The 10,341-nt window shown below is 35.1% G+C and overlaps 1 protein-coding gene across 1 annotated transcript; it reads left to right on the forward strand.

The window, feature by feature from the left end:
- Positions 1–3,125: 3,125 nt before the first annotated feature.
- Positions 3,126–8,013, forward strand: LOC127081849 (importin subunit beta-1). The gene is made up of 3 exons (XM_051022075.1): positions 3,126–3,290; positions 4,046–6,469; positions 6,553–8,013. Exons 2-3 carry the CDS (start codon positions 4,053–4,055, stop codon positions 6,749–6,751), a joined length of 2,616 nt encoding a protein of 871 aa, XP_050878032.1. The 5' UTR covers positions 3,126–3,290; positions 4,046–4,052; the 3' UTR covers positions 6,752–8,013.
- Positions 8,014–10,341: the final 2,328 nt, after the last annotated feature.

The raw sequence follows: 10,341 nt of genomic DNA on the forward strand, positions 1-10,341 counted from the left end.
AAGCAGCGCCCAACATCAGTCGGAGTAATCAAAGCTAGTAAGGTACCTTCAACCTTTAGATTCTTAATTAGTTCATCATCTTCATTTGGTTTAGGTCCGTCGAGCAAAGACTCAGAAGTGGCGTTTAGATTGAAGTAACAGAAAGGTCCTGCCAGCAAGAAGTTAGTTTCAGGAGTAATGTTCTTGAGGGTAGCCACCGTCATCCCTATATTTTCATACAAAGAACCTAAGATCATCTGGATCAAACAAAGGTTTCGACCCTCATGCAGTTTATTAGCAATGGTGATAAATTTATTCTTCACCTTCAAAGATTATTAACAGAACACATAACACGACAACCAGAAAACCAAGAAAGCAATGTGTTATATGCAAACAATTATTCACTAGTCTTGTCATGATAGTCCTTGATGTAATGACCAAAGATTTCCTGGTTAGAGTTGAAATTAATGGTATCTTCATTACTGACATGATGGTCGAAGGCTTCACCAGTTGGTCGTAAGCCTACAATGACGGCTAAGTCAAAATGAGTGGGAGTAACCATCTCGCAACGTAGATGAAAAGTATTGGTAGTACTCTCACAGAAGTAAAGGGATGCGCCCAACAAGTTTTGGCAATACGAAGGCCCTATCTTCGACAATCAAATCAAATAGATGCCCATCTCTTCCCAGAGTTAAGACTTCTTATTTTCAACTTTCTCCAGCCATGAAATATAAGGTTCAGAGTGCTTGAAGAGAGGGCAAGAGCGAAACACCCTGAGGGCATTGCTTATATAGATAAGGTTAATCGGGTTGTCAGCTTCGACAATGGTGGCCGCCATTGTGTCAACAAAAGGGGTAGGCGTCTTGACTACATAAGCATATTTAGTCAAAACGTCGGGTTTGGCCTTACCAACTAATTTGGCCAGACGTTTTTTAGCACTAATCAAAGGTTGCATACGATAGTAAGCAGGAAAGAAGCCCCTTTTTCAGAGTTTTGACTCAAATCAAGGAGTAGACCCATGAACATGCAAATTTTTCCAGAAATACTAATAGGAATAAGTACCTGAGATTGGAAGATGCATCTTTTCTCTTCTTCAAGAGGAGGTTCAAGAACATATTCCTGATTCCCTAAAACCTTAGGTCCTAAAATTTTGTGACAAAGGGGTAGTGGAAGTTTGGAGCTTGAAGGACCTCTAGTGTTCTTCTTGGATGTTGACATGATCAAAGAAGCTGGGAATCTGAGAGGAGTTGGAAAATTTGAAATGATTTAAGAAAGTTGTCTGGAAAGGAATTTGAAGAAAAATGGAGAAGATGAAAAAGTTTTTGAGAAGTGAAAAGAGAAATGAAAGAAATGAAGAAGATTTATAGTGCAATAAGAAACTCTTCAATTTCTAAGGGCAACAAGTGTACATCAACATGGGACACGTGGCACCTATTTACAAGATAATGAAAAGTTTTCTCTCTCCAAATCCCTATGATTTTCTGGAGAAGCAGAACCATGATCACATGTCAGTATCACACGTCTCGATGTGATGGTTTGGTAAAGGGAAATGATTATAGTGATGTCAGTACAATGACAATCCTACACCCTACACGTCAAAATAAGTCAAAAAAAATTGTGCCTTTCTCTAAATCGAAAGATAGCATTTTTGAGGGGCAATTTGTTAACTAGGATTTCGATGTGATGGCGTGGATGAGGAGTCAAGGAATCGAAGACAAGTTGACTGCTGCAAAGGAGACACTTCGACAGGAGAAAAGAAGCAAGAATGAAAAAGGAAGAAAAGATTTATGTGAAAAAGGAAGAGGGCTTCGACAAGTGAGGTTGTTTTGACAAAGTGTGCCCCCAAGATCCCGTCGACACCCAAGATTGACTTGAAGTAGCTAGTCGGAACCCCTGTATACGCTTTGTGATTGAGGGACTTAATGAAAATTCATGCAAGAGGAAAACCTATTTCGCTCGTCCAGAGGCAGTTGAGGAATAAAATGAAGCGAAATAACTGTCTTTTAGCCTTATCCGAGACAAGAGACGTGTGGAAGCACATCTAAAGACAGTTTTGCATGCAGGTAGAACATGGTGAGTGGGGAAGAAAGACCCGTCAGGAAGTAGTTATTTAGTTTTACTATAAATAAAGTTGTAACTTATGAGAATGAGTATGTTGGAACTACTGCATAACTCACTTACTCAAAATATCCGTGTCAAAGAGAGAAAAGAGTGAAATTGAGTGCAAATGTACGTTCATACACCATTTTATTTATCAAAGTCTTTATTTATATATGTTTTTACTTTTTCTCTTCCAATACTTAGTCGAATCATAGCAAACGTTTTAGATCTTGTTATCCATTGGCTCTAATAATTATTTTCAAAACAAAACTTTTGAGCATCTATGCAAACACTACACACGAAAGTCACGACTTTTACACATATATTTTGGGATCAATCTAATCGGTCCTGTGAGTAACCCTATTTTTAGAGGACTAACAATTATTTGCCAAATTCATAGATAAACACCTCTCCTAACCTCTCCTAACGATAATTCTGAGACCCACATATGCCATAAACAATGCCACACCATAATTTGGAGCCATCCTTAAGCATTCTTCAACACCGTAATAGATTTATCAAGCAAAAATCTCTAATTCTATTTAATCTTTTTCACTACACCTAATTATAGTTGACATAGATGTTTAATCTTACCTTAAAAAAATAGTGACTAAATTATATATTTAAGTTAATATTTCAAAAAATTATTTATATTTAAATATATATCAATTATTTTATTTTTATTATTTAATATAGTAAATAGATTTTAAAAGTTAAATGAAAAATAAATATTTTTAATAAAAATTTAACTATGAAACAAACTTTTATAAATTTGTTTATCAAACATTTTTATTTTATTTTTAATTTTCTTCTTAAAAACAGATTTTAAAATAAATTCTAAAATATTCAATGAAGATGAAAAAGTATAAAAATTTTATACTATCAAGAAAAATATATTATTCAGTCATACCATACAAATTATTTAAAATATCTAGTCTCATTTGATTCAATGTACTTTTTCGTCATTAATTGAGTGCACAACTAATTTAAGTGAATCCCCTATCCTGTTTTCTCAATTTAAAAATTAAAAACCCAAATATTGTTTCAAAATTATTTCTATAAGTTATTTATTTACTATTATTATTTTATTTTTTTAATTCGAACCCGCTTGTTGTGATTGTAACCGCTGTTACAGTTGTCTACTCTCTATTCTCTTCTCTCTCACTCACTCCTTCCTTCGCTGTTTCTTCAGATCTCTTCTCTGATTCCAGGTATCGTCGTTAATCCGATCTACTCTTTCCATTTTCGTTCTTTCCTTTCGGATTTCAATTTTCCGTTGTTATTTTTATCATGAATTTCGTTTTGCGATTTAGGTTTTCGTATTAGGGTGTTTCGATACGTTAATTTTATTCTTTGTTTGGATTATGATCGATTTGAATCGGTTTTCGTATTGAATTGGATTCGATCTATCATCGTTTCGTTTTAATCTATTTACTCGAATTAATACTTGTGCGAGATGAAAAGCAATGGCGCACGCAGTTGCCGTAGTCAAGTCAACTGTATATTATGCATTCGCTTAACTACAGATTTGATTTATTTTCTAATTTCATGTTGTTAATTGTTATCGATTGGAAAAAATTCAATTAAAATTAATCTTTGATATATATGAATTGGCTACTATTAAAGAACATGTCTTTGTGTTATACTGAGAAATTCAATTTTACTTTCAATATAGTTTTGCAGTCCGTCTTTTTTCGGGTTCTGGGTTCATTTCGTACCATAATCATATGATTGTATATTTGGGTTTTTTCTGCTTGATTAATATATTGCTGTTATTTTGTGGTTTGTGGCCATATTTAACTTGCTGGCCAATTGGTTAGTCTCTTGATCTGGGATCTGGATAATTTATTAATAAAATAATTGCTTCTTCAATAGACTCATTATCTTGCCTTGCTTTTTATTTTTCTTTATTTTCAAATTTTCTTTAAAGTGGAATATTAAGAGCTTATTGTTTTTGTGTCATTAGGTATAGCATGTCAATGGAAGTTACTCAGGCACTTTTGAATGCTCAATCCATTGATGGAACTGTGCGTAAGCATGCTGAGGAAAGTTTGCGGCAATTTCAGGAGCAAAACCTTCCTGGTTTCTTGGTCTCTCTTTCTGGAGAGTTAGCGAATGAAGAAAAACCAGTTGATAGTCGCAAGTTGGCAGGTTTGATACTTAAAAATGCATTGGATGCCAAAGATGAAAACAGAAAGCGGGAATTGGTTCAGAGATGGTTGTCATTGGAGACCGCAGCAAAGGCCCAGGTTAAGGCATGCTTGCTGCAGACACTCTCTTCTCTTGTACTGGATGCACGGTCAACGGCAACTCAAGTTGTTGCTAAAATTGCGGGAATTGAGCTTCCTCATAAACAGTGGCCTGAGCTGATAGGATCACTTTTATCAAATATTCATCAAGTTCCAGCTCATGTCAAGCAAGCAACTTTGGAGACTCTCGGGTATTTGTGTGAGGAAGTCTCTCACGAGGTTGTTGAACAAGATCAAGTAAATAAAATTCTTACTGCTGTAGTTCAAGGTATGAATTCATCTGAAAAGAACAATGATGTCAGACTTGCTGCTACCAGGGCATTATATAATGCTCTTGGATTTGCACAGGCTAATTTTAGCAATGATATGGAGCGTGAATATATCATGAGAGTTGTTTGTGAGACAACTATGTCTCCTGAAGTGAAAATACGACAGGCAGCTTTTGAATGTTTGGTCTCAATTGCTGCCATGTATTATGTAAAATTGGCTCCTTACATCCAGGATATATATAACATCACAGCAAAGGCTGTTAGGGGTGATCAGGAGCCTGTTGCTCTCCAGGCCATTGAATTCTGGAGTACGGTTTGTGATGAGGAGACTGATATCTTGGAAGAATATGTTGGCGATACCACTGGGGATTCTGATTTACCTTGTTTTTATTTCATTAAGCAAGCCCTTCCTGCACTCATCCCTCTGCTGTTGGAAACATTACTCAAACAAGAAGAGGATCAAGATCTGGATGAAGGTGCATGGAATATTGCAATGGCAGGTGGTACATGCCTTGGTTTAGTTGCTCGCACAACTGGAGATGATATTGTGCCACTGGTAATGCCCTTCATCGAGGAGAATATTACCAAACCTGATTGGAGACAGAGAGAAGCAGCCACATATGCGTTTGGTTCTATCTTGGAGGGCCCTTCTCCAGACAAACTCATACCCCTTGTTAATCATGCTTTACCTTTTATGCTCAGTGCTTTAGTGAAGGATCCGAGCAACCATGTCAAAGACACTACTGCTTGGACTTTGGGACGAATGTTTGAATTTCTTCACAGTTCAATTGTTGGCACACCAATTATTAATGAGGGAAATGCCCAACAGATTATTACAGTTCTCCTTCAAAGCATGAAGGATGTCCCTAATGTTGCTGAGAAAGCCTGTGGAGCCCTGTATTTTCTTGCCCAGGGTTACGAGGATGTGGGACAAACATCTCCCATTACTCCCTTTTTCCAAGAAATTGTTCAAGCACTTCTCACTGTTACCCACAGAGAGGATGCTACAGAATCACGACTAAGAGCGTCAGCATACGAAACATTGAATGAAGTAGTAAGGTGTTCAACAGATGAAACAGCTCCTTTGGTTTTACAACTAGTTTCTGTCATCATGATGGAGTTACACAAATGTCTTGAAGCACAAAATCTTTCATCTGATGAAAGAGAAAAACAGAGTGAACTTATAGGCCTTCTTTGTGGATGCTTGCAAGTGATTATTCAGAAGCTAGGGTCTTCAGAACCTACCAAATATGTTTTCTCGCAGTATGCTGATCAGATAATGGGACTATTCATCAGGGTTTTTGCATGTAGAAATGCCACTGCACATGAGGAGGCCATGCTAGCTATTGGAGCCCTTGCCTATGCAATAGGCCCTGATTTTGCTAAATACCTGCCAGAATTTTACCAGTTTCTGGAGATGGACCTTCAGAATTTTGAGGAGTACCAAGTTTGTGCTGTAACTGTTGGTGTAGTAGGCGACATATGCAGGGCATTGGAGGATAAAATACTGCCTTATTGTGATGGGATTATGACGCAACTTCTCAGAAATTTGTCAAGTGATAACTTGCACCGTTCTGTGAAGCCGCCATTATTTTCATGCATTGGTGATATAGCACTTGCTATAGGAGACAACTTCAATAAGTACTTAATGTATGCAATGAACACACTACAAATTGCTGCAGAGACTTACGCCCACACATCTGCCTTTGACTTGGAAATGACAGATTACATTAACTCTCTGAGAAATGGGATATTAGAGGCATATTCTGGGATCTTCCAAGGTTTTAAGAATTCATCAAAAACCCAGCTATTGATTCCTTATGCTCCCCACATCCTCCAGTTCTTGGATAGCATATACATGGAAAAAGACATGTAAGAAACGAATTAGTTAATTTTTTTGGTAATATATATTCATTGTTTAACTTAAGTGACTTCGTCGACTTTTCGCATTGCAGGGATGATGTGGTTATGAAAACAGCCATTGGAGTCCTTGGAGATCTAGCTGATACACTTGGAAGCAATGCTGGTTCTTTAATTCAACAATCTTTGTCAAGCAGAGATTTTTTAAATGAATGTTTGACCTCAGATGACCATATGATTAAAGAATCTGCTGAATGGGCCAAGTTGGCTATCAATCGTGCTATATCTGTTTGAGGTTCATCTCAGTTAGCATGTCCTTTGTCATAGACTACTTGCATGCATTTGGGTGTGTCGAGGTGGGTCGTGGGATTGCATGTGTCATATTGTCTCCATGGTCAGACAACAGAAGGTATCTATTTGAAGGCCTTCAAGTTGTCACTAACTCTTGCATCATCTCCAATGCATCACTGACCTTTGCATGAGCACCATTGAGTCCAGTACGTTCAAGAATGCATCACTGACTTTTGCATCAGCACCATTGAGTCCAGTACGTTCAAGAATGCATCACTAACTTTTGCATGAGCACCATTGAGTCCAGTACTTTCAAGAGGAAGAAGTTAGCGACAAGATTACAATTTGGGTTTAGATCTTCATGAGGAGTGTAAGTTGAATGGCTGAGCTGCTGAGGGAAGGTAACTGATTCATGACTGAAACTACCCCACTCATAGTCAGGCTTGGATGCTGAGTTTAAAGTTGAGATAAATCCGTTCTATGCCAAAAATGATTATTTTTCCTGATCTGGTCATGGGTTATTGGAATAGATGAACTCCCAGGGTTGAACTGGTTTTCCTCAACACCACCCAAGTGCTTTGTTTCTAGACATTTTCTTCCCTTTTCTGACTTTTAACCCTGCATCATCTTGAGTCATTTTTTTCATCATCACCTCACTGTATCCCTAGGCAGTTTATGATCCATATTTCTTTTTCTGCACATAACTGCTTTTCTATTCTGAGTCATTTGTGATTGTTGACCCAGGACGCGAAAAGTTACTTCCTACTTGCATTATGCATTTCTTTTTTGATGTCATTTGGTTTATTAGGTCAAACTCATTTTGAATTCACGCGATCATCAAACCTTCTTTTATATCTTTGTTTTGAGTTGCGTATGTAAAATCATATATTGGCTATTCCTGTGGATTGGTACAAAAGATGGTCGGATATAATGTGAGAGATCAAAAGAACCAACTGAATGTGGTGGATTGCTGTTTCTCTTATTGGGAGGCAGTTGTCTGGGTTAAAGCCTTTACTTGATATCTTTCCTTTGTGTCTATAAAAATTTGTGAATTTTGGTTTGCTCGGGCATTTTGTCATGTGTCCTGTATACCTTAAACCTTATTATGGTTTGGTGATATGATTTTTTTTGATACTTTGATAAGATGAAATTGTATAATTTTGTTTTATTACTTTCATAGGCAGTTTTCATTTGGATGTTTTCATGTTTCCTTGCATTATGAACCATTAGTACTTGAAACAAAATTCATTAGTAGTTATACGTAACGTTCTGTTTATTATTATTTTCATCATAATTGTGGTGTAGGAAGCAAATTGGTGAGGAACCAAATCCAAAATAAAGTAATCTAGTTGAAAAAAAGACATTTAACTTGTTTAAGTTTTGATATATAGTTCACTGTTCATGCTTATTATTCCGAAACAATCGTATTGTTTTGATTTCAATTAACTTTTAGAGGGTTCAGGTCAATCCAATTTAATGAACACTCCTGCAGATTAAATTCAAAATCCATTTGTTTTTTACTCTACCAAACTTTATATTGACAATGAAATGTGGAAATCATTCTTTTTCTGAGATATTGTTTAGGGGTTACTAATAAGAGACATAGCAATCAGATCTTCGTGCCCGCTTTTCCATGAATGCTTTTAGATTCTAAATCTCTAAACTTCAGTAATTAATCTATGAAGAGCTTATAATATGTATATGTGCATCTTTGGTCCTATGAGACCCTTGAAAAGCCATTTAAACTTCTTTATTATATGTAATGTAGTTACTGTCTTACTCTAATCTAAAGTGGCTGCAATAGTTCAAAGAAGAAAATGATGAGTTAGTTTTTTTCCATGTATATAATTTGAGTTTTAATGGAATGGAGAACAAAAGGATCAAATGTGGGTACTTTCAAATTAGTTCAGTGAAAGTGCTTGTGACCTTTTATGATCTGACTGCCATCAATGTATAACACCTAATAAAGTAGTGGTTTAGATATGCATGAGATTCTCCATTCTTTTTTATCTCTCTTTAATAATACTTTTCAGTTCATCTTCCATATGAAATTACCTTGTCAGAATTTGTAGTCTTTGACTACTATATGATATAGTACCATCCAAAATGAACAGAAACTCCACTTTTTGTATACATTTAGTGACTTAATGCATTCATCTATACTAATACTAAACTCTTCAGTTGCAGCATTCAGAAAACAGTGTCACACACATGTGTATATAGTAGAGAAAAAGTTTTCACCAGTTTCTGTCAAACTTTTATAATGAATAAGAACCGTGCATATGCCGACACTTGTGATGGAATTGAAGGTCAAACATTTTTAAAATAATTGTCTACTATCAATTTAGAAAGAGAATCCTGAGTGCATGTGCAGCATTATTAACTTGCCTGATTTATTTTAATTTTTGCCTATTCAACAAAGGAATAGTTCATTCCATTTATTGGCATGAGTAATTGTAAGCCACACAAACCAAGGGCTCTTCTTTTCATCAGTGATAAGTATAAGGACTTATGAAGAATGGCCAATTGCACATATAGGCATAGATGGATACATGCACTTATTTTTGGTGGATTCTAACTCAATTATTACAAAATTAATTTACAAGATCAATTACATTTTAAATATACATCTTGATGGGGTATAATAGGATCAGACAAAACGGAATAAAAAAAAAAAATTCAAATTAAATAAAATCCTAAAAACTTAGTCTATTTCGATTTGGTTTAAAAGCCAAAACGAATCAATAAAAACTGAATCTGTTCAATTTTATTCTCGGTTTTCATCTTTAAAAATCGCAGAATGTAACAAGAGTATGTTGTTTCACCTAACTTCTTCCATTAGCGAAGTACAACCATTCTTCTAATTTCGATCGTCTCTACTGTTCCCCTCACCACCACCATTCTTCTAACTTCTGTTTTAATTGTCTCTTTATATTTTATCGGTTAATTTTCTTTTCTTCTTTTTTAAAGATGAATTAAAATTTGAGATTAATTACTATACACTATTATTGTAAAAAGTTTTACACTTCGATTCATCACCATCACACGTTTGCATTATTTTATAGGTTTTTAAAATAAAAGTTAAATTTGTTTCAATATCCAACGATCATGATTAACTGACGGTGTAAAATTATTTTACACGGTCAGTTTATTTCAATTAAACTCTTACAATTAATCTCAATTTGAGATTAATTACTATACACTGTCAGTGTATAAAGTTTTACACCGTCGGTTCATCACCATCACCCGTTTGTATTACTTTATAGATTTTTAAAATAAAAATCAAACTTCTTTTAATATCTTTTAATTTTATGTTAAATTTAATTTTAAAATAGAGAAAAAAGACTATATATTGACCGTGTAAAATATTTTTACACGGTCGACCAACCAGAGACGTGCATTCCGTCAAATCATACATTTAATTTTAAAATACTTATATGACATGGCAGAACATTATAATTCTATTGGATGATGGTATAAAAGAAGTTTACACTGATAGTGTACTACCTTTAATCTCTTTAAAATAATAGTATTTGTAATTGATAATCAATTATCATAATTTTGAATATATAGTATAAGTTTATTTGTATTTG

Source organism: Lathyrus oleraceus, chromosome 5, assembly GCF_024323335.1.
Source record: "Lathyrus oleraceus cultivar Zhongwan6 chromosome 5, CAAS_Psat_ZW6_1.0, whole genome shotgun sequence".
Lineage (NCBI taxonomy): Eukaryota > Viridiplantae > Streptophyta > Magnoliopsida > Fabales > Fabaceae > Lathyrus > Lathyrus oleraceus.